Source organism: Poecilia formosa, unplaced genomic scaffold, assembly GCF_000485575.1.
Source record: "Poecilia formosa unplaced genomic scaffold, Poecilia_formosa-5.1.2 Scaffold100, whole genome shotgun sequence".
In the NCBI taxonomy this organism is placed as follows: domain Eukaryota; kingdom Metazoa; phylum Chordata; class Actinopteri; order Cyprinodontiformes; family Poeciliidae; genus Poecilia; species Poecilia formosa.
Window position 1 is genome coordinate 425,497 of NW_006800039.1, and position 25,245 is coordinate 450,741.

A 25,245-nucleotide genomic window follows, 5' to 3' on the forward strand; every position below is an offset into this window, starting at 1 on the left:
ACACACACACACACACACACACACACACACACACACACACACACACACACACACACACACACACACACTCAAAAGCCTCCTATTCCGCTGCATATAGATGTTGGTACTCATTCTGCAGCTACATCTTCCCATGTGCCTGTGATGCTTCTACCATTTCACCCGGCCCCCGGTAAGGTATCAATGGCTAATTGTCTTCCTGGCGTCATGGTGGTCCTTGTTCATCAATGGACATGATCTCAAGACAGACACCAAAACATCGGCCTCCACCTGCATCCCCAAAGACATTATCTGCTGGGGAACACAGACTCCATAGAGTTACAATAGGTATCCATTACCATCCAATGCTGAATGAGAAATAAAGTGAATAGCAGTGGGGAGGTCAAAGAGGATGAGGTTCGTTCAGCTCGTCTGTCTCTCACTGGTACCCTTAGGGAAGTAGGTAATCATGGCACAGGAAAATGGATTCGAATGGTGACATTAACCCCACATTTGTATTCAGAAAGTTTTAGATTATCCCTCAACCATTTGTAGCCACGAAGCTCAAGCAGACTAAATTGGTAGTAAATTTGTACTAATATCTGTATAAAGCATTCCTTGGCATAAACAGTGAAATGTGTTTACCTCTAAGAACGTTTTAGTAGATTGTCATGAATACGAGCGGTGTACGCTTCGGGTCAGTCCGTTCATTGCAGTCACAGAGTTGTCCAAAAGCCAAGTGTCTCCGTTCTGATTTCATGCCAGCCGAAGAGCAATGTCTGTGTGTCCTGCCAGTGATGCTGTAAATATACCATTATGTAAGGGGTTTCAATTTCCACTTTAGAAAGAGAAGCCACTGCTCAGACTGGGCCCAAAGCAACAAACTTGTAACTTAAGTTGGCACAATAAACACAAAACAGTCACAGAAGTGCAATAAAAACGAGCTCTATGATGAACGGGCAACATTCTGACGGGATTTTACAGGCCGTCTTATGTTTTATTGGCTGCTAATAAAATGGAAGAAGATTTGATCCGAAGAAGCAACATGTATGTATTCGAAGATGACAGACAAATGAAGAGCAAAAAAATAAAGCAGGGCAACCTAAACAAAAAAGGACTCAAACGAAATAAAAAGGAAAATATATGGGTTGCAATGGAGTGTAATTATGCTACAGAAACAACAACAACAAAAAAAAAACAACCTCTGTGTTAAAGTTCTTGGATTACAACTTATCTCAACAGAAGCTTACTACATAAGAACATATCTTAAATTTTCTTATTTGGGGAAAATCTTTCTAAAATGATATTAAGCATATTACCATTAAATAACAATTACAGATAAAACAAAATCTCCACATCAATTTTATGTACAGCATAGCTTGTCAAATACCCGTTGTACTTGTTTACTGGGATGCAGATGACACAGTATTAAATTTAGGTATGATATCATTCACATAGAGCCCCAACTAAAAAATAGAGCAGCTGCTGAAATAATGACCATTGTGTCAAAAATAAGACAGCAATTATTTATTAGCATTCAGGGATTTTGTTTCTTCTGTGGTTCACAGGCAGATGATTGTATAAGGAGCACAAATAAACGTTTTCCTAAGGAAGTTGCACACACATTTACTATTATATAATCTCAGCCACAATAACAAAAGTTCCCTGAGTAATGAATAACATTCTAACAATAAAGCTGTGGATAAAAACTATGGCTATACAGTCGGGTTTTTACCATCTTCTGCCAGTTTTCACAATTTTTCTACAAGTCCTCCTATATGAATACTAAAACATGAAAACTCACTTATACAAACTTTTCACTTAACATTTGAAAGCCACAAACATTGGCCATAAAAAAAGCAAAGATGTGCTCCTGGTTCCACGATAGCCGTAGTAGTTTTGAATTCAAAAGAAAATGAAGGGTTACAATTTAGATACAAAGCCCGTATTGTGTCAGACTTTTACTACACTCAAATGAATAGTAAATAAAAGACTGTTTGTCAATGCATATAGATAGTTAGGTCTTGGTGATTCCTGGGAGCTGCCATTTGAACATTTGCCTGCATTGGTAGCTGAAAAAAGATGAAATTGTTACAATATAAGCCAACCCGATTGCTGAGTAAGTTTGCAAAGTTGCAGAACCTGAATATAAACAAGAAAATCTAGATTCACAGGTGAAATCTATGCTTTGTATTGACACTCACACTGCCTGGGCTCATGCTTCACGGTAACAATAAATAATGAGACAATACAGCTGAGAGGTATCGTCCTAAGGAGCTTTTGAAATTTGATTCTATGTGTATACAACGTAAGGATTAAAAAAAAAGAACAAAAGAAAAATAAGCTTTCTTTTTGATCCACACTCACAGAGCAAAAAGGATTTCTTAGATGCATTGCGTGATTGTAAATTAAACAGACTCAGATGATGAGCCTTGCATGTGAAGAAGGGAGTGGACTCTCTTATTTCCCACCAGACAATAAAACAAGAGGACTTGAAAAAGTATCTGCTTCGTTGCCTAATAATACCTTGTAATATCGCCTTTCAGCACTGATGAGAGCTTCAGGGTGGATGCACACCTGCACTCTCCACAAACCAAATTGCTAGGCTGTGTCAGCCCTTTCTGAAGCTCTTTGAACCTCTCATACAGGGATAACCTCACTTCTGGTCTGCTGTGACTAACAACTAACCAGCCGCCGCCTCCTCCTCCCCCCCCCCCTTCACAAAACACACACACACACACACATAACCAGCCGCCGCCTCCTCCTCCCCCCCCCCGGAGAGGGTAAAACACAGCACTAGCTTGAACTACATTTTCAAATCTATGAAAAACATGATTTCCAGTCAAAGCACTCTTTTGGTTTTCTTAATAAACTCACTCCGGTCGTGTGACACTGAAGCATTAATCAACTTTTTTCCATTAGCATTATTGCTTTGGGAGATTGAAAGACCCATCATGAGGGAGCATTATTTTTGATAACATGTAGAGCTAAGTCTCAGTGACGTTTATCAATCATCACAACGTTTATGGGCCTTCCATTACATCACCTTGCAGCGACTGGTGAGGTAAAACATGACACATTAAATTAGGATGTGTCTCCAGAGCATAGGCCTTCATATTTCTCCGGTTGTGTGTCTGCTTCTAAAAAAAAAAAAAAAAAAAAAAAAAAAAAAAAAACGTTCAGCAGATTTTAGCTTAAGCAAAGTAAGCATGTTTTCATTTTGGTCATGGAAGCAGCACTGTACACGATGCCACCTCTTAGCATTTTCTGTGTCCACACCAGTCAAAAAGCCGCTGAATGAAAATGAGTGCTGCATAGAGCGGGTAGTTGAAGGCGAGTGTGATTTCAGGTGGTGGAGCAGAGACAGATAAATGCTAGTGGTGGCGTTTTCTCTGTGTGCTTTGAAGTACAGATTGCTGAATACTTGGAAACTGCAGCTTTAAAAGATAGATCTTTTACTGAAAGGGGTTGTTTTTGTTTCCTCAAAGTGGGGTTCTGTAGAGTGTATGTAAGCAGTCAGTGTCTCGTAAAACACTATCTAAAAAATACATTTGATGGTATGGTCAAGTCTTATGCCAAGGCGGAATTCACTAATGGGGTAGGAAACGGGGTGAAAATATGGACTACAAATTATTGTGGGATTATCTGCAACGCCATATTAATTGTTTATACAAACCGAGGGAAAAACCACTCGAGACCTACCAAACACCTAAATGAGGCTTACTATGACTTGATTTGATATGGGTTTTATATGATTAACGCAAAAAGGTCCAAATCTGGGAGCCTGTTATGAATTTAGTACCCATTTAGTACTGAGCAACATCAAGATGGAGCCCATATACACATGGAAAAGTGCTATGATATTTTTCATACTGGAGTTGTTTTAAGAGCACAGAAATACACTTTGGTCTTGGCCCCGCTCTGACTGATGAGTATCGTCTGGAGAAACTCTCCTGTCTCTCCAGGCTGACCTCATTCAGAGAACTATCCTTTGCAGATAACTTACTGATTACTCATATTCTGACCCTAACCACACACTAGCTAATTGCCCAATCACAAAAGCAGTTCACACACTGAAATATTATTGATGTCGAGTAAAAGGTCTTGGTAAACTGCTTAGGACTGTACTAGCATTCAGCATTTCCAACATGTGGCAAAACTACATGTGGAAATCTATGGGATATGAGTGATGGAGGGGAGCATCGACTGAGGCCAACTTGTTTATATGCCATTTAGAAAATAAAATAAGTTAAAAACTAAACATTTTAAATGATTTTTAAAATATTAACCTGGGATCAATGCAGCTGAAGTACCAGAATATGCATGAGGTACTTTTCATTTTATATACAAATTGCTGCTTGCTCTGAATGCCAACTAAAATCAAGTTGGTTTTTACTACCATCTCTTCAACTAGTCAATGCTGTGGAGACATTATTGTAAAACTGTCCCAGCTATATTATTTTGATCAATTTTCAGGCAGTTTGGTTTGTTAAATGCTTTAAATAATGTCCCAAAGTCACCAACATTTTAACTCCTCTGTTAAATTTGACCTTATGAACCCAGCTGTTGTCTGTAAAAAGTCATCATTTGTTGTTCCTCCCATAAGGGGATATATATTCCAGAACATATTTAAATAAATTTCCAACTGGCCTCATTCTGCAGACCTTAACTTAAACTCTGACTTTACATAAAGACGATGACCGGTATTTTTTATGCTTTCAGATTCTCTGAAGTCTTGCATAAAAAAAAAATAGACATTCATAAAAATTCAGTTATTATAAAATTATATGCAAGTGATTTTGCGCCGTTTAACAGACTGTTTTCAACCTCAATTTTCTTTCCCCCTCTCTCTGCTTTCCACACCTCCGTCAAATCCCGTTCCCGCTCCAACATTCTGTCTGAAACGGAATTACTCCTGCCCGTTTCCTCTCCCGTCTGTTGCTTCAGATTTTTCGCATGAGAACATCTCCACTGGGATGGATTTACCGGCAGGCTGGGAGCGATGAATTCAGCAGTTTGTTCTGTTATCTTGCCGCGAGCAGCCAAGCAGAGTGAAATTCGACTCCGTCATGAGAATGCAGTTTTGGGGAGAGCAGAAGCTTTCTTTGAGTGGGAGACATTTCAGACTGAAGTTCATTTTTAGAGCCACAAAAATGAATGAAACTTGAATTATGTGAAAACTTTAAAGGAGCTTCTGCTGTTTTTCTTCCTGTGTTTAAATTGCTGTGATGTGCTAGCATGCTACTTAAAAATACAGCTTTTAAGAATGTCAGTAAATTGAGAATTTTAATGGTGCATGAATGCTGTTTAAACCCTGGCAGGGCTAGGTCGGCAAAACATTGACAATGCACGTTTATAGGTTATGTCGAGTGAAAAAGGAATTAATTAACAATTAAAAACTTTTACAAACATAACATTTTTCTGAGGCTTGGAGTTAATTTTAATAAAGTAGGTGGCTTGGAAGCGATGACCAAGCCAGCACTGCCGGTCAGCTGGCTATGAGAAGCCTGCTACACTTTTGCCTTGCTGACCGTTGTTGAATGCTAAATAGTCTGCTAATGGAAAAAAAAAAAAGTGACAGTTTATTAGTTAGCAACCAGTCTGGTTGGCAGTTTCACTTGTTATTGTGTTGCATATAAAGAAATAAAAATCATTTGTTTCGTTTTTTTTTTATGGTCAATGATGATTTAGTTATAGACTTGGTACATCAGTTGCTGACTGTGTCAGCCACTGAGAAAAATCAAAACAGTTGTGAAATACACCATAAGAACTCATTTCCTTTAGTTGCAACCAATTCTAAAAACAGTGGAAAGCAATAATTCAGCCATCTTGATAGAAGACTCCATAACAAATGCATTTTTTTTTATTTTTTTTAGTATTCTGCAATGCAAAAAAAGGACACACCTGGATTGGAGTTAACATCCATGGGGAGCATATGTGGACCTGCCCCCTTCTCAGCTTGGGCTTGAGGGAGAAAAAGCCACGCTCTCGCTGCTGACCGCTGCCCCCCAGGTGCCACTTCTTCATCTGTTCCTGTTCTAAGCCACAAATATTGCACGTTTATCTTCTCTGGTTTTATTGTAAAATGCTACACAAGCTTCCCCTCCCCTGCCTTCTTCTCCCTCGGGCTCTCGCAACTTTTTCTTTTCTCTTTCTCTTTTTTCTTTTTTTTAAGCCTACAACTTCTTTTTGTGCAAGTCAACGGTAGGTCACAGCGATACGTCGCTCAGCAGCGGAGCGAGGAGAGGTCAGGCTGAGGGTAGTCCGTCTGCCTCTCGGTAAGTCGTCCCCTCTAAACTTCTGCTGAAGGAAAAAGCAAAGAACGCATATTTCTGGGCCGCGCACAGAAAAGACGGATCGGCGAGTGGAAGCTGAAGGCAAAAGACGGTGTGTCTGCTCTTTTCTGAAGGAAGCGAGACGGGTGGGAGGTAACGGGGTTGAAGGGAGGTGGGAGTATCATAAATCAAGGCGCCCTCCCCAAAGTGGGGATCTGTAAATCTGGTGAACGAAGGGAGGGCACTCAGCCAAATGACTCATCTGCAGTGCTATATAAATACTGCCGTTCGGGGTCGGCAAGGCAGTTGCTACCGTTGGCCAGGAAGCCCTGAGACGCTGGCTTTTCTCTTTGGATGAAAGGTCTTTAATGAGCTGCTTATCTGCCTTCTAAAGTCTTACATCTGAACCTCAAATCACCGGCATCCATTAAACAGCCTGATCCCGGGAGGACGTAACACCAACACTGCCGTTCTTTGTTTTCATGCAGAGAACCAAAACAGCTGGATGTGGAGACATCCAAATATTTATCCAGAGAGGAAAAGAAAAACTTGTTTACATACCGAACGTCTGGACGTCCACATCAAGAGTTCCCATCAGACAAACAGACTGTGAACCAGAAACCCTGCAGCAGTGGAGGGCTCCCTTACCCATTTCTTCTCCAGACTTGGCCAACTCGATACATGTGGGGGTCGGGGGTCATGCATGGAGGTCTAAGCAGGAGGCTGATAGCGAAGACTGGAATGCGACATGTCAAATGCTGATCTCCTCAATAAGGCTGTTATGAAAGCCTCTGAGCTTCATGTCCTGTTCTTAACTCCCTCCGGCCCGCCGTGCTTCCAGACCCCCAGTGTTTCAGGCTCCCATGCTGCAATAATGACGCATGGACACAAAACAGGAGGAGGAAGACAGTCTGGAATACTGTCGCCATGAGAATGAGGCGGATACTTTAAACATATGAGAGGTATGCAGCGTATTGTCTGGACAGAATGGACAATCTGCTTTTTGTCTCCAAGCGTTTTCAATAGTAGCACATTTTAGACGTACACAAACTCAAAGCGAAGAGTGTCTTAGACGAGACATTAGTTGGTTATGGCTCACTGAGTTCGACTCTGTGAGCTCCTAAATGATCAAACTCGCACCAAACATAAAACACAACATCAGGGGAAATATCCTTTTAATGTTGCTGAAAAGTGAGATTGGTTCAATGAAAAAAAAAAAAAAATAATTCTTTGTAAGACTATTGATAAAGACATTATTATTGTAGACAGATAGTGCCACATGGAATTATTCAGGGCCCCTTTTCCTTTCTCTCCTTTTTACGTTACAATAACAATTTTAAATTAATATAACTAAGGTAAGGTTGTATGTCACAGACCAACACAAAATATTGAATAATTTTGATGCTGAGGCACATTTTTGCAAAAAATTAAAATCTGAATAAACATCTAATTATGCCTGCAAGTTTTCTATATCTCTATCAGCCAGAGACTAACATTTTGAAACATATTTGCAGAAGACCTTAAATTCTGCAAGTAGTTTTGGAGTCAGTCAGTTTTGTCATTAATTCTCAATTGAACATAGGTCTGGACTTAAGTATTTACACATGAAGCTGCTTCTTTTGTAAGATCTCTCTAACAATTTATTTTTTTTTTCAGCATTGCCATTGATTTTGCCTGGCTGGCATAATGCTGCCACCACCATGTTTTGCAGTAGAGTTTATAAATTCAAGGATAATGTGAAGTGTTCAGTTTATGCCATACGTGCAACAGCTTTCTGCACAAAGGGTCATAAAGACATGTTCATCTCGGCTCATCGGGGAATCTACTACAACTTTGTGGCCGTCACCTGACACGCTGTTGTGAAATTCAAGGGTGCAGATATTTCGCAACGATGTATCACTCGGGTAGATTATTTCAACGTCTTGTTTGAATTTCTGCAATATGATAATCTTTCACAAGTACAAGCATTGTCATGTGTGTTAGTGTCAATGCTATGAGCCAAGAGTGTTTTATGAGTTGATGATCATCAGGCACCGCAGAAACACGCTAATTAACACATTACAAGCTGGTAAAAGAGAGCTTAGCTTGATGCCAGTACGCCAGTGTGGTTTTATGGGAGGCAACAACATTAACCCAGTCACTCTCTTAAAGCAAAAATAGTTAAGCCATTACCGTAACGATTAAACTATTTTTGCCAGAGCAGGTGTCAGCAGTAAGTTTTATGTAGCGTCACTCAGTATCTCAGTGAACCTACTGGGACCTCTAAGTCACACTGCGCATATGAAGCGTTTCAGTTTTTATTTGTTGCAACAAAAATAAATAAATAAATAAATAAATAAATAAATAAAAATTAAAATATGCATGTTGAAAGTTATTTACACTCTGTGCAATATTTAGTGGCCTTGATTACCATTGCAGCAATCACCCCCTTCTTATAATTGCTGACCAGCTCTTTGCATGCTTTCGTTGGTATTTTTGAGAATTTATATTTTGTAATAAGGTCCAAGTTTTTTTTAGCTTTGGCTGGGCCTTTCCAAAATATTGATATTTACTTCAGTCATAAAAAGCACATTTTGGTAAAATTAAAAGATTATATGCAAACTCCACATGGACCCTGGCCAGGAGTCAAACCTATTGGACCTTTGTGCTGCAAAGTAACAGTGCTAACATCTGTGCCACCATGCAGCTAATGAAATAACCTACATAAAATGAAAAGTAAAATAACTGTGTTTTTTTTTTCTGGTCAGTCCCTGACTCTTCTGCAGGTAAGTGTAGTTACAGTCAACTGAACACTCTTCATATTCGACTTTAATGAGCAGTGTGTGAACATTCCCCACACACAAGCTGTCCTTATCATGGAGACCAGCGCACCCTTTAGTCAACCTGCTCATTAAAAGCATGCCAGCTACGTTCAGACTATGATGACTAACAGCTAGCTGCAGCAACGGCAGCCCAAATATTCAAAGCCCCTTCTGTGAGACACCTGGGCCTGGTCTTTATCTAACCCACCACAACCAAATGAAGTTAAGATTATTATGTCGCTGCCTTTTGAATCAACTTTGTTTTTTTGTTACAGAACAAAAATGTGCCGATTTTACCCTGATAATTAAAAGTATGTATTATAAGCTTTTTTTCTTCTCATGATGGATTGCTCATACTAAACCAGCTTTAAAAAAAAAAACCCACATCAAGGAAAACCAGCCTGAGAGTCCAAAGCCAAGCAAAGCCACAACCCCAAACACCGGAGTCTCCCTTTGGACCCAGCACCTGGCTTTCTGGGACATTTTAGACTGCTAACTTTGGCTTCATTTACAAGGGAAAATGTGTCACATAATGCTACTGCTGGATTTTATCGAGTCCCCCTCACTTACAGTAAGTCTGCTAAGATCCCTTGCAGACATACAGTATCTGTTGGCTTACAGCCACATGCTTGTTGCACTTCCCACCAATCTAATTGGTCAGTAGACTGTCTGAAGTTCATCTGCTGTGAATGTTCAAAGACGCTTTTCATCAAAAAAAAAAAAAAACATGACAATTCTTTCAGGCAACTGATCAAACGCCAATCCTTTAATACATAAATCATTAGTAAATATTTTCTGAGCTTACAATATTTGATCTTTGTCACTTCAAACTAGGTTTCAAGTCAAAGACCACAAAACCACTCTCTGCAAATATTTAATTGTCCATAGAAATCCAAATCTTTTCCCTCTGTCTCCAGTTTCTGGTTTGAACCCATGCTTGGCAACAAGGCCTGCAAATAGCCCTTACGGTAAGCAGAACTATATAGATTCAGAGGCTCGTAATTTAAACTGACAGCACCTAGTACGCCGACAGCAGGAGTTTTAGCTTCAAATGCTGACAAGCTTTTCACCCCTAATTAACCCTTTATGTATGGCAGAGATCTGGACAAGCTTCAGTTTGAATCTGAACATAAACCACAGCCGTTGTTTACCTCTGTTTAGATGCTTCCCAGCTTTAAGGGAGATCAATTTAAGCTCTGACTTTGAGGCTGTGAAGTTATGTTGCTATGTTTACATGCCACTACTGTCCTAATTAATATGTTACTCTGTTTACCACGCTTACGCATTCTGCAGGAAACACTTTCCATGTACAACCTCAAAAGTTAATACTGCGATTCATAACAAAGTTGAAATATGTGGCCAAGCCATGCCCCAAAGGATATTTTGACCTGTAATTGTGGTGAAGGTAGCGAATGTCTTTTTTTAAAGGATTCCACATTATTTGCATGAACCTAAAATGAAGCTTCAAATAATACTGAGATTATGAATCTAGATTAAAATTAAGAGAGAGGTGGTATTTCCAAATGGTATCCTTTTTTAACCGCCCCTTGGTGGTAAAAAGAGGATCTGGTAATACATCTGGTTTTTGTGCCAGCAGATGAAAGCAGGTACAATATGGTTCAGCGTGAATGGCTCAGCTGTCATCTTTAAAAGGTGTTTCTCTAAGAATTATTTGCTGGTTTAATCTGAATTTCACTGCTATCTATAAGTGTTTTCTGCTAACAATTACAGTTTATGTTTCATTTAGATGTCTGTCATTTCAAAACCTCTCATATCAGGCTATAGATGCTTTGTCTAATCAGTGAGCTGCTAATACAAACATCTCCCACTGCGGACAAAGTCACTGATGAAACACTGGGTTGCTTGGAGAAAAAACAACAAAAAAAAAAACCACACTTCTTGTTTGTTTTGTGATAAAACAGTAGATTTTACAATAAGGAGCAAAGATGTTGCCGTCTACAAAGAGCTAAATCCCACCATATGTTACTTCTGGGTTATATTAAATCCAATAGCAGCTCAGATGTGTCCAGTGTCCCCCTTTTTCCTGGCACTGACATGTGATGTGTTGCAGTACTGCCCGCTGAAGGACACAGATTTAAGATGTGATGAGAGATTTAAAGCTCCTCAGGAGCCACGTAGGAGAAATGTCAGGCACCGTGTGCTTGGCCAAACTCAAGGAGGATGCATAATACTGCTCTGTTGGTTGTTGACCTCGCGTGTCCACTGGGAAAACATTAAATGTGCATAAGAGTAAACACGTCCTCTCACACGATAATAATCACTGAAGAGGTTGAAGAGAGAGAGAGAAAAAAAAAGAAAAAAGAAAAAGCTTGCGACCTTTTGGAAAATGTCAAATCTCGAGGGGACTTGGTAATAGAAAATGAAGCCGGAAAGACATCCCAGAGGTTTGGAGGACACAGAGTAGTGGGAGACATGCAACTGCAGTTAGTTAGCAACTGAATGTAATATTCAGTTACATTCAGTAACTGAATGTAACTGCAAAAGCAAAATGTATTATTTTGCTTTTCAAGTCACACATGAAGATATGCTTCTGCCTCTGCTAGATTGCTGAAGAACAGAAGCTGAGTGGATAAGTCGCTCATATGGCTGATCATTAATCCAGTCCATTGGATCATGTTGTCTGTTTCATGTACATATTTTTTGTTAGACTGATTTAATCGAAGCTGATTGTGTTTTGAGTGGGATTTAAAAACACTTCACAATTTTTTTTCTTATTGAAAATAATTTGAACAACTTACGCTCACATGTAACTGTGTCATAAAATCTAACATAAAGAACATTTCTGTTGTTTCATAACTGTAAAATCACAATCACAATAGTAGATTAATAACTGTTCTAAAATCAATCATTCTCAAATTATAAATGGGTGTGTGTACATTAAACAACATTTTCAAAATGTATTTTTTTTTCAGACTGAAGTTGATTATTATTTTTTATCTTAAAAGATGTGGCTGTTGTAAACTACATAATGATGATTATTATTAAAACATGTTATTCACCATATTTCTCCTTGAAATACAATAGCATACGGCGAGGCTTTCAAATGTCCAGATCTTGACACTTTACAACAATCAACTTAATTTGATTTTATAGTATTTTAGGAGATTGACCAATGTCGCTCATAGCTGTTAAGTGAAAACAAAATGATACAGGTATGCCGGGGCAATTGTGCTTATTCAACATGGCATAGGCAAATTAAAAAAAGAAAGTTCAACCAGGCAGTTAAAATCAGAGTTTCCACTCTACAGGACGGTGTAGTAGAGGGTTGTGGAGGAATGCATAAATAAGAAATGGTAAAAAAATTTAAGCTGTACTTGCTTTTTTATGGAAGCTAAACTCGAAGGCCACACACACACACACACACACACACACACACATTTACATCCGTGCAGAAAGTGTCAGCAATGCACATTGTCCACAGCTAATATGACACACAGGTTGATTTGAAAAACCCCCACAGTTAAATGTCAGCGTGACAGATTCATGTTTTCTTCACGACTCCACATGGGGCTTCCTTCACCTAACACACTGGCGTCTGCAGGGCAGTATTCTCAGTCTGTCATATTTCTCACTGAACAAGATGAATAATTGCTCTGAGAATTAGAGGTCTCCCCTGCTGGTTTGTTTAATTTAAATTCTTCCATCCATCATTTAATCATCGGCTTCTGGTGCTTTCAGACATCCTGCCAGCTTAGCCAGGCTATAAATTACCTTGTTGCTAAAAACAGTAGCCTTGTCTGTGGTTAGAAAATTGCATGTCTGTCTTCAGTCTCCAATAGTTATCTGTTGCATTAACCTGTCATTCAGTCACCAAGACTCAGCGTTCTTTAGTGATTAGTGTTAGATGGGTTCAGGGATTGCATGTTAAATTTGCATTAAAATTTGATTGTACAAAATTTCATCTTAGGAAGCCAAGTTTATCACTTTGGTCACGAATGTTGTCTTGAGAGAACCATCAGGATTTTGCAGTAGTTCTGAATGAAAGCCAAATGAGGGGTTATATTTGTCTTAAATCCATAAAATGAAATTTAGCAGTTACTGTAAATGTTTGTTTTGTTGTTTACTTAAACCTGCCAGAGTTGAAAGTTGCTGCTGCTGTGCCTTTGCGGTGATCTGTTAGATCTGTAGCAGAAATAACTACTAGAGCTGCTACATGCTAAACAGACACATGAGGGCAGTATAACCTTTCACTTCAAATCATCACTGACTTCAATTTCAAAATGGGTAAAAGTATTGTTCTATGTTTATTGCAATGTTCTGGAGCCAAACAATGTTTCAGCTGCTGGTACACAGCAACGTCTCTTGGTTTTTTTTTGGTTTTGTTTTGTTTTGTTTTTTAAGAACTGATTTTATTTTTCTACTAATCAAATGACAAAGGCCAGCATTATGAGATGGAAAAGACTGCACTATTTTACTTTCTTTTATTCCACCAGCTATCCTTTCCAAGAGATGTATAACCAAACACTGTGCCTGAGGCTAACAGAAAGAAACTCATAATACAGCAAAAGCATAGAGTTTACTTAGGCTTGGGTAAAAGCAAGCACTCCGTTTCTTCATTAAAAACACAGCAGCAGCTGATTTCCAACATTAAGATGGTTCAGGTCACCACTGGATGCAGAAAATAAGCATTACTTACTTATATTTGGTGGCATGATAGAAATAAAAAGGTTTGAATCATGTGTCTGAATTCCTTATTTGCTCAATGTGGCGTTCGGAGTTCATTTTAGGTTCCTCTTCTTGATGTGTCCTGGCATTCTTCAGAGGATTAAGCTGAAGATGAAAGCGCACAGTGAACCTGAGTGGCAGGAAGTTGTGATCTGAATTTCAGATAAGCAAAATATCTAATGTTTTCCTAGGCCTGTTTCCTGTTTATTAAAGTCTCTACAAAGAAGTCTATTTTGTTTCCCCTAAAATCCTATTAGAACATGAGTTTCTAAGAGGGTAATCAAGTGGATGGTTCATTTATAAATCAATATAGTTTTTTTTTTTTTTTTTTTTCTAAAACGTAAACCTCATCTTAAAAGCATACATTTTCTGACAAAAACATCACCCATGGCAGGAATATCCTCACACTTTACTTTTTGAGCATGTTGGCATAGAGAAAAATTAAATAAAAAAAAAAGACAATAGCTAAAACACAAACACGTTTTACTTTAGGTGAGCGAATAAAAGAGCCGTTGTGCCTGTGGTGTTTTGTTACACAGCTAAAAATAAAAAAAGACACTATGCTTCCAGTCTAAACATTGTTTTCAGTGTGGTTCGCCTATTTCTGCAGGTTTAACACACATCAACCAGATGTGGAACAGGAGAGCCGTGAATAAGGGGAAGCAATAAAAATAGCTTCTGAGAGAGCTCTCGATGCAGGTGAGTGAAAGCAGCAGAGATGTTTTCGGTGAGCTTTGTCGAAACTTTTTTCCCGCTTCTCTCCAGTGCACAGAGGAGAGCGGGGTAAGACTTTCCGGTGCAGCTGAGAATTCGGAACCGTGTTTTTAATCTGAGGAGCAGTCATCCTGAAGCAGCAAGCAGACACCCAGCTCATATTTATCCCCACCAAACTGACTAAAAGACAACGGACTTCTCTGTGGATCTCTAGCGACACCCCCCCCATCCTCCCCATCGACCGCTCCCACTTCCCGTCTGTATGAGTTTTGTCCTAAATGCTGCACCACATTTAGAGCAGTGGAATAAATGTGTGGCGTTTTCCTTTCATTAGCTGTCTTTGAGTCTCTTAAACTCTTTTATGAGCTGTCTCATAACAAGTCATGCACTTGTATTCTCATCAGTGTGAGGGAAGCAGAAGATGGCGCGAACAGGGGGGAAGCTGCTCTGCCTCTCTTTACGTCTGTGGAAGAGCGAAGTTTTTTAACGGGCCGGTATTCAACACGATCCGTTGGCGCGAACGATCAATCCGATGTAGACATGTCACTTTGAGTAAATGGTATGTGTGGGATTGTGCAAAAACAGACATGCCAGGGTTTAAATGTAAAAAATATATATATTAGAAGTGAACTTAAAGTGATTGGATTCTAGTTATTCACGGCCTTTTCTCTTCCAGGCTCCAAGCAAAACTCTGAGGTGCCAAAATTGTTTAAAATGTAAAATTTGGAAGCCACAAATTGCGTTATAAAGAGTCTTTAGCGTGTGTAAAATAATCCAGTCCAGGTTTGACCGGTCAAACCATCTTAAATTTTGACCAACTGCAATCCAGATTCCTTAAAAACAAACTGTGAAACATCTAATAATCAGGTTCCTATTGATCAGAAACATATTTTAGTAATTTCCCTCTAGCAATAAAGTAAAGAAAAAATTGAAATGTGGTCAATTTAGCTCAAGAGCAAATGTTTTGCGTTTACAATTTGCACTCTAAATGTATCTTTAATTTATTTACAAGACATATATTTACAAAATATAAACACACACAAAAAAGTACTTCCTTGTTCTTTATGTCATTGAAGTAAGGTATCCCCATAAAAGACATTTATTTTCATTTTGGACTTTATGTACAAAGAAATTATGTTTAGAAAATAAATGAATCCTTTGAAAAAGTCTGTTTGAAATCCAGACTGAGAAAAAAAAAAAATCAGAGTAAGTGAACAAGGCTAGTACTCTTTGTGTGCTGTAATTAAGGGGATGATTAAAAACATACATCGGGTTAGCTCTAATAATAATTTCAAACACAAGGTTGCTTCTCATTTGAACTCATTACTCTGTGCCCTATTCTTTGCCTAATATAGCTGGTTTCATAATAGTTACATGTGGAGTTTCACTTCTTCGCCTGAAACATGTCAGTGCTGCACCTGCGATGGCTCAGAGGGTTTATTAAATCTGGGTCATTTTTTAACTGGTAATCAGGAGAAGTGAAAATATCAGGTTTTGTTTTGAAAAAGCTTCATTTTCACCTCTATTTTTTTCAGCAAAAGTTTCCATGGCTAGCAACACTTAATCTCGTGAACAGCGATTTAAAGCAGCTTACAAACAGTCGGTGTTATCAACAGTAAATGCCACATTTTTCACAGGAATTAGAAAATGGCATTAAAAGACTGTGACTCTCAAAACACCTTTGCTGAAATTCTACAACTCACTTGAAAAGCAAACATGTTGCATGCGTAAAACCACGTTAAGTCCCTAAACCAATACATGTTACAGTAGATCTGCTTTTGTAGAAGTCTATCACCATTCCACATCCTGACTTTACAATATCTACTCAGCAGAAACTCGTGCATTTCTGTCAAAATTTTCAGGCAAAATAATTCCATAGTTGATTTAGATGGATATTTCCCTGAGGGTAAATCCCAAAGGGATGAATAAAGTTTCTATCTATAGACCCTCTTTATATTGTTTACAGAAATTTGATGAAGTCCTTGAAATAAATGGAGTTTTCAATTAAATTCAAATCAAATGGGTCAATAAAGTGAGTCTGTTACAATATATGTAGAAAAAGTTGTTAAATTGCTTACTATTGATCTAATTTTGTACACAANTACAAATTGCTGCTTGCTCTGAATGCCAACTAAAATCAAGTTGGTTTTTACTACCATCTCTTCAACTAGTCAATGCTGTGGAGACATTATTGTAAAACTGTCCCAGCTATATTATTTTGATCAATTTTCAGGGAGTTTGGTTTGTTAAATGCTTTAAATAATGTCCCAAAGTCACCAACATTTTAACTCCTCTGTTAAATTTGACCTTATGAACCCAGCTGTTGTCTGTAAAAAGTCATCATTTGTTGTTCCTCCCATAAGGGGATATATATTCCAGAACATATTTAAATAAATTTCCAACTGGCCTCATTCTGCAGACCTTAACTTAAACTCTGACTTTACATAAAGACGATGACCGGTATTTTTTATGCTTTCAGATTCTCTGAAGTCTTGCATAAAAAAAAAATAGACATTCATAAAAATTCAGTTATTATAAAATTATATGCAAGTGATTTTGCGCCGTTTAACAGACTGTTTTCAACCTCAATTTTCTTTCCCCCTCTCTCTGCTTTCCACACCTCCGTCAAATCCCGTTCCCGCTCCAACATTCTGTCTGAAACGGAATTACTCCTGCCCGTTTCCTCTCCCGTCTGTTGCTTCAGATTTTTCGCATGAGAACATCTCCACTGGGATGGATTTACCGGCAGGCTGGGAGCGATGAATTCAGCAGTTTGTTCTGTTATCTTGCCGCGAGCAGCCAAGCAGAGTGAAATTCGACTCCGTCATGAGAATGCAGTTTTGGGGAGAGCAGAAGCTTTCTTCGAGTGGGAGACATTTCAGACTGAAGTTCATTTTTAGAGCCACAAAAATGAATGAAACTTGAATTACGTGAAAACTTTAAAGGAGCTTCTGCTGTTTTTCTTCCTGTGTTTAAATTGCTGTGATGTGCTAGCATGCTACTTAAAAATACAGCTTTTAAGAATGTCAGTAAATTGAGAATTTTAATGGTGCATGAATGCTGTTTAAACCCTGGCAGGGCTAGGTCGGCAAAACATTGACAATGCACGTTTATAGGTTATGTCGAGTGAAAAAGGAATTAATTAACAATTAAAAACTTTTACAAACATAACATTTTTCTGAGGCTTGGAGTTAATTTTAATAAAGTAGGTGGCTTGGAAGCGATGACCAAGCCAGCACTGCCGGTCAGCTGGCTATGAGAAGCCTGCTACACTTTTGCCTTGCTGACCGTTGTTGAATGCTAAATAGTCTGCTAATGGAAAAAAAAAAAAGTGACAGTTTATTAGTTAGCAACCAGTCTGGTTGGCAGTTTCACTTGTTATTGTGTTGCATATAAAGAAATAAAAATCATTTGTTTCGTTTTTTTTTTATGGTCAATGATGATTTAGTTATAGACTTGGTACATCAGTTGCTGACTGTGTTAGCCACTGAGAAAAATCAAAACAGTTGTGAAATACACCATAAGAACTCATTTCCTTTAGTTGCAACCAATTCTAAAAACAGTGGAAAGCAATAATTCAGCCATCTTGATAGAAGACTCCATAACAAATGCATTTTTTTTTATTTTTTTTAGTATTCTGCAATGCAAAAAAAGGACACACCTGGATTGGAGTTAACATCCATGGGGAGCATATGTGGACCTGCCCCCTTCTCAGCTTGGGCTTGAGGGAGAAAAAGCCACGCTCTCGCTGCTGACCGCTGCCCCCCAGGTGCCACTTCTTCATCTGTTCCTGTTCTAAGCCACAAATATTGCACGTTTATCTTCTCTGGTTTTATTGTAAAATGCTACACAAGCTTCCCCTCCCCTGCCTTCTTCTCCCTCGGGCTCTCGCAACTTTTTCTTTTCTCTTTCTCTTTTTTCTTTTTTTTAAGCCTACAACTTCTTTTTGTGCAAGTCAACGGTAGGTCACAGCGATACGTCGCTCAGCAGCGGAGCGAGGAGAGGTCAGGCTGAGGGTAGTCCGTCTGCCTCTCGGTAAGTCGTCCCCTCTAAACTTCTGCTGAAGGAAAAAGCAAAGAACGCATATTTCTGGGCCGCGCACAGAAAAGACGGATCGGCGAGTGGAAGCTGAAGGCAAAAGACGGTGTGTCTGCTCTTTTCTGAAGGAAGCGAGACGGGTGGGAGGTAACGGGGTTGAAGGGAGGTGGGAGTATCATAAATCAAGGCGCCCTCCCCAAAGTGGGGATCTGTAAATCTGGTGAACGAAGGGAGGGCACTCAGCCAAATGACTCATCTGCAGTGCTATATAAATACTGCCGTTCGGGGTCGGCAAGGCAGTTGCTACCGTTGGCCAGGAAGCCCTGAGACGCTGGCTTTTCTCTTTGGATGAAAGGTCTTTAATGAGCTGCTTATCTGCCTTCTAAAGTCTTACATCTGAACCTCAAATCACCGGCATCCATTAAACAGCCTGATCCCGGGAGGACGTAACACCAACACTGCCGTTCTTTGTTTTCATGCAGAGAACCAAAACAGCTGGATGTGGAGACATCCAAATATTTATCCAGAGAGGAAAAGAAAAACTTGTTTACATACCGAACGTCTGGACGTCCACATCAAGAGTTCCCATCAGACAAACAGACTGTGAACCAGAAACCCTGCAGCAGTGGAGGGCTCCCTTACCCATTTCTTCTCCAGACTTGGCCAACTCGATACATGTGGGGGTCGGGGGTCATGCATGGAGGTCTAAGCAGGAGGCTGATAGCGAAGACTGGAATGCGACATGTCAAATGCTGATCTCCTCAATAAGGCTGTTATGAAAGCCTCTGAGCTTCATGTCCTGTTCTTAACTCCCTCCGGCCCGCCGTGCTTCCAGACCCCCAGTGTTTCAGGCTCCCATGCTGCAATAATGACGCATGGACACAAAACAGGAGGAGGAAGACAGTCTGGAATACTGTCGCCATGAGAATGAGGCGGATACTTTAAACATATGAGAGGTATGCAGCGTATTGTCTGGACAGAATGGACAATCTGCTTTTTGTCTCCAAGCGTTTTCAATAGTAGCACATTTTAGACGTACACAAACTCAAAGCGAAGAGTGTCTTAGACGAGACATTAGTTGGTTATGGCTCACTGAGTTCGACTCTGTGAGCTCCTAAATGATCAAACTCGCACCAAACATAAAACACAACATCAGGGGAAATATCCTTTTAATGTTGCTGAAAAGTGAGATTGGTTCAATGAAAAAAAAAAAAAAATAATTCTTTGTAAGACTATTGATAAAGACATTATTATTGTAGACAGATAGTGCCACATGGAATTATTCAGGGCCCCTTTTCCTTTCTCTCCTTTTTACGTTACAATAACAATTTTAAATTAATATAACTAAGGTAAGGTTGTATGTCACAGACCAACACAAAATATTGAATAATTTTGATGCTGAGGCACATTTTTGCAAAAAATTAAAATCTGAATAAACATCTAATTATGCCTGCAAGTTTTCTATATCTCTATCAGCCAGAGACTAACATTTTGAAACATATTTGCAGAAGACCTTAAATTCTGCAAGTAGTTTTGGAGTCAGTCAGTTTTGTCATTAATTCTCAATTGAACATAGGTCTGGACTTAAGTATTTACACATGAAGCTGCTTCTTTTGTAAGATCTCTCTAACAATTTATTTTTTTTTTCAGCATTGCCATTGATTTTGCCTGGCTGGCATAATGCTGCCACCACCATGTTTTGCAGTAGAGTTTATAAATTCAAGGATAATGTGAAGTGTTCAGTTTATGCCATACGTGCAACAGCTTTCTGCACAAAGGGTCATAAAGACATGTTCATCTCGGCTCATCGGGGAATCTACTACAACTTTGTGGCCGTCACCTGACACGCTGTTGTGAAATTCAAGGGTGCAGATATTTCGCAACGATGTATCACTCGGGTAGATTATTTCAACGTCTTGTTTGAATTTCTGCAATATGATAATCTTTCACAAGTACAAGCATTGTCATGTGTGTTAGTGTCAATGCTATGAGCCAAGAGTGTTTTATGAGTTGATGATCATCAGGCACCGCAGAAACACGCTAATTAACACATTACAAGCTGGTAAAAGAGAGCTTAGCTTGATGCCAGTACGCCAGTGTGGTTTTATGGGAGGCAACAACATTAACCCAGTCACTCTCTTAAAGCAAAAATAGTTAAGCCATTACCGTAACGATTAAACTATTTTTGCCAGAGCAGGTGTCAGCAGTAAGTTTTATGTAGCGTCACTCAGTATCTCAGTGAACCTACTGGGACCTCTAAGTCACACTGCGCATATGAAGCGTTTCAGTTTTTATTTGTTGCAACAAAAATAAATAAATAAATAAATAAATAAATAAATAAAAATTAAAATATGCATGTTGAAAGTTATTTACACTCTGTGCAATATTTAGTGGCCTTGATTACCATTGCAGCAATCACCCCCTTCTTATAATTGCTGACCAGCTCTTTGCATGCTTTCGTTGGTATTTTTGAGAATTTATATTTTGTAATAAGGTCCAAGTTTTTTTTAGCTTTGGCTGGGCCTTTCCAAAATATTGATATTTACTCCAGTCATAAAAAGCACATTTTGGTAAAATTAAAAGATTATATGCAAACTCCACATGGACCCTGGCCAGGAGTCAAACCTATTGGACCTTTGTGCTGCAAAGTAACAGTGCTAACATCTGTGCCACCATGCAGCTAATGAAATAACCTACATAAAATGAAAAGTAAAATAACTGTGTTTTTTTTTTCTGGTCAGTCCCTGACTCTTCTGCAGGTAAGTGTAGTTACAGTCAACTGAACACTCTTCATATTCGACTTTAATGAGCAGTGTGTGAACATTCCCCACACACAAGCTGTCCTTATCATGGAGACCAGCGCACCCTTTAGTCAACCTGCTCATTAAAAGCATGCCAGCTACGTTCAGACTATGATGACTAACAGCTAGCTGCAGCAACGGCAGCCCAAATATTCAAAGCCCCTTCTGTGAGACACCTGGGCCTGGTCTTTATCTAACCCACCACAACCAAATGAAGTTAAGATTATTATGTCGCTGCCTTTTGAATCAACTTTGTTTTTTTGTTACAGAACAAAAATGTGCCGATTTTACCCTGATAATTAAAAGTATGTATTATAAGCTTTTTTTCTTCTCATGATGGATTGCTCATACTAAACCAGCTTTAAAAAAAAAAACCCACATCAAGGAAAACCAGCCTGAGAGTCCAAAGCCAAGCAAAGCCACAACCCCAAACACCGGAGTCTCCCTTTGGACCCAGCACCTGGCTTTCTGGGACATTTTAGACTGCTAACTTTGGCTTCATTTACAAGGGAAAATGTGTCACATAATGCTACTGCTGGATTTTATCGAGTCCCCCTCACTTACAGTAAGTCTGCTAAGATCCCTTGCAGACATACAGTATCTGTTGGCTTACAGCCACATGCTTGTTGCACTTCCCACCAATCTAATTGGTCAGTAGACTGTCTGAAGTTCATCTGCTGTGAATGTTCAAAGACGCTTTTCATCAAAAAAAAAAAAAAACATGACAATTCTTTCAGGCAACTGATCAAACGCCAATCCTTTAATACATAAATCATTAGTAAATATTTTCTGAGCTTACAATATTTGATCTTTGTCACTTCAAACTAGGTTTCAAGTCAAAGACCACAAAACCACTCTCTGCAAATATTTAATTGTCCATAGAAATCCAAATCTTTTCCCTCTGTCTCCAGTTTCTGGTTTGAACCCATGCTTGGCAACAAGGCCTGCAAATAGCCCTTACGGTAAGCAGAACTATATAGATTCAGAGGCTCGTAATTTAAACTGACAGCACCTAGTACGCCGACAGCAGGAGTTTTAGCTTCAAATGCTGACAAGCTTTTCACCCCTAATTAACCCTTTATGTATGGCAGAGATCTGGACAAGCTTCAGTTTGAATCTGAACATAAACCACAGCCGTTGTTTACCTCTGTTTAGATGCTTCCCAGCTTTAAGGGAGATCAATTTAAGCTCTGACTTTGAGGCTGTGAAGTTATGTTGCTATGTTTACATGCCACTACTGTCCTAATTAATATGTTACTCTGTTTACCACGCTTACGCATTCTGCAGGAAACACTTTCCATGTACAACCTCAAAAGTTAATACTGCGATTCATAACAAAGTTGAAATATGTGGCCAAGCCATGCCCCAAAGGATATTTTGACCTGTAATTGTGGTGAAGGTAGCGAATGTCTTTTTTTAAAGGATTCCACATTATTTGCATGAACCTAAAATGAAGCTTCAAATAATACTGAGATTATGAATCTAGATTAAAATTAAGAGAGAGGTGGTATTTCCAAATGGTATCCTTTTTTAACCGCCCCTTGGTGGTAAAAAGAGGATCTGGTAATACATCTGGTTTTTGTGCCAGCAGATGAAAGCAGGTACAATATGGTTCAGCGTGAATGGCTCAGCTGTCATCTTTAAAAGGTGTTTCTCTAAGAATTATTTGCTGGTTTAATCTGAATTTCACTGCTATCTATAAGTGTTTTCTGCTAACAATTACAGTTTATGTTTCATTTAGATGTCTGTCATTTCAAAACCTCTCATATCAGGCTATAGATGCTTTGTCTAATCAGTGAGCTGCTAATACAAACATCTCCCACTGCGGACAAAGTCACTGATGAAACACTGGGTTGCTTGGAGAAAAAACAACAAAAAAAAAAACCACACTTCTTGTTTGTTTTGTGATAAAACAGTAGATTTTACAATAAGGAGCAAAGATGTTGCCGTCTACAAAGAGCTAAATCCCACCATATGTTACTTCTGGGTTATATTAAATCCAATAGCAGCTCAGATGTGTCCAGTGTCCCCCTTTTTCCTGGCACTGACATGTGATGTGTTGCAGTACTGCCCGCTGAAGGACACAGATTTAAGATGTGATGAGAGATTTAAAGCTCCTCAGGAGCCACGTAGGAGAAATGTCAGGCACCGTGTGCTTGGCCAAACTCAAGGAGGATGCATAATACTGCTCTGTTGGTTGTTGACCTCGCGTGTCCACTGGGAAAACATTAAATGTGCATAAGAGTAAACACGTCCTCTCACACGATAATAATCACTGAAGAGGTTGAAGAGAGAGAGAGAAAAAAAAAGAAAAAAGAAAAAGCTTGCGACCTTTTGGAAAATGTCAAATCTCGAGGGGACTTGGTAATAGAAAATGAAGCCGGAAAGACATCCCAGAGGTTTGGAGGACACAGAGTAGTGGGAGACATGCAACTGCAGTTAGTTAGCAACTGAATGTAATATTCAGTTACATTCAGTAACTGAATGTAACTGCAAAAGCAAAATGTATTATTTTGCTTTTCAAGTCACACATGAAGATATGCTTCTGCCTCTGCTAGATTGCTGAAGAACAGAAGCTGAGTGGATAAGTCGCTCATATGGCTGATCATTAATCCAGTCCATTGGATCATGTTGTCTGTTTCATGTACATATTTTTTGTTAGACTGATTTAATCGAAGCTGATTGTGTTTTGAGTGGGATTTAAAAACACTTCACAATTTTTTTTCTTATTGAAAATAATTTGAACAACTTACGCTCACATGTAACTGTGTCATAAAATCTAACATAAAGAACATTTCTGTTGTTTCATAACTGTAAAATCACAATCACAATAGTAGATTAATAACTGTTCTAAAATCAATCATTCTCAAATTATAAATGGGTGTGTGTACATTAAACAACATTTTCAAAATGTATTTTTTTTTCAGACTGAAGTTGATTATTATTTTTTATCTTAAAAGATGTGGCTGTTGTAAACTACATAATGATGATTATTATTAAAACATGTTATTCACCATATTTCTCCTTGAAATACAATAGCATACGGCGAGGCTTTCAAATGTCCAGATCTTGACACTTTACAACAATCAACTTAATTTGATTTTATAGTATTTTAGGAGATTGACCAATGTCGCTCATAGCTGTTAAGTGAAAACAAAATGATACAGGTATGCCGGGGCAATTGTGCTTATTCAACATGGCATAGGCAAATTAAAAAAAGAAAGTTCAACCAGGCAGTTAAAATCAGAGTTTCCACTCTACAGGACGGTGTAGTAGAGGGTTGTGGAGGAATGCATAAATAAGAAATGGTAAAAAAATTTAAGCTGTACTTGCTTTTTTATGGAAGCTAAACTCGAAGGCCACACACACACACACACACACACACACACACATTTACATCCGTGCAGAAAGTGTCAGCAATGCACATTGTCCACAGCTAATATGACACACAGGTTGATTTGAAAAACCCCCACAGTTAAATGTCAGCGTGACAGATTCATGTTTTCTTCACGACTCCACATGGGGCTTCCTTCACCTAACACACTGGCGTCTGCAGGGCAGTATTCTCAGTCTGTCATATTTCTCACTGAACAAGATGAATAATTGCTCTGAGAATTAGAGGTCTCCCCTGCTGGTTTGTTTAATTTAAATTCTTCCATCCATCATTTAATCATCGGCTTCTGGTGCTTTCAGACATCCTGCCAGCTTAGCCAGGCTATAAATTACCTTGTTGCTAAAAACAGTAGCCTTGTCTGTGGTTAGAAAATTGCATGTCTGTCTTCAGTCTCCAATAGTTATCTGTTGCATTAACCTGTCATTCAGTCACCAAGACTCAGCGTTCTTTAGTGATTAGTGTTAGATGGGTTCAGGGATTGCATGTTAAATTTGCATTAAAATTTGATTGTACAAAATTTCATCTTAGGAAGCCAAGTTTATCACTTTGGTCACGAATGT

General features: G+C 38.9%; 1 protein-coding gene across 3 annotated transcripts in view; it reads right to left on the bottom strand.

The window, feature by feature from the left end:
* arhgap24 (Rho GTPase activating protein 24) overlaps nt 1–25,245 on the bottom strand; it is a 76,852-nt gene that overhangs the window by 21,375 nt on the left and 30,232 nt on the right. Inside the window, exon 1 of one of the 3 annotated variants that reach the window (XM_007558896.2) lies at nt 5,881–6,377. The exons of the other annotated variants lie outside the window; for them this stretch is intronic. Within the exon in view, the coding sequence (XP_007558958.1) occupies nt 5,881–5,911 (31 nt within the window). The 5' untranslated portion in view covers nt 5,912–6,377. Of the gene's footprint in view, nt 1–5,880; nt 6,378–25,245 lie in introns of those variants that run through there. 3 annotated transcript variants of the gene reach the window in all.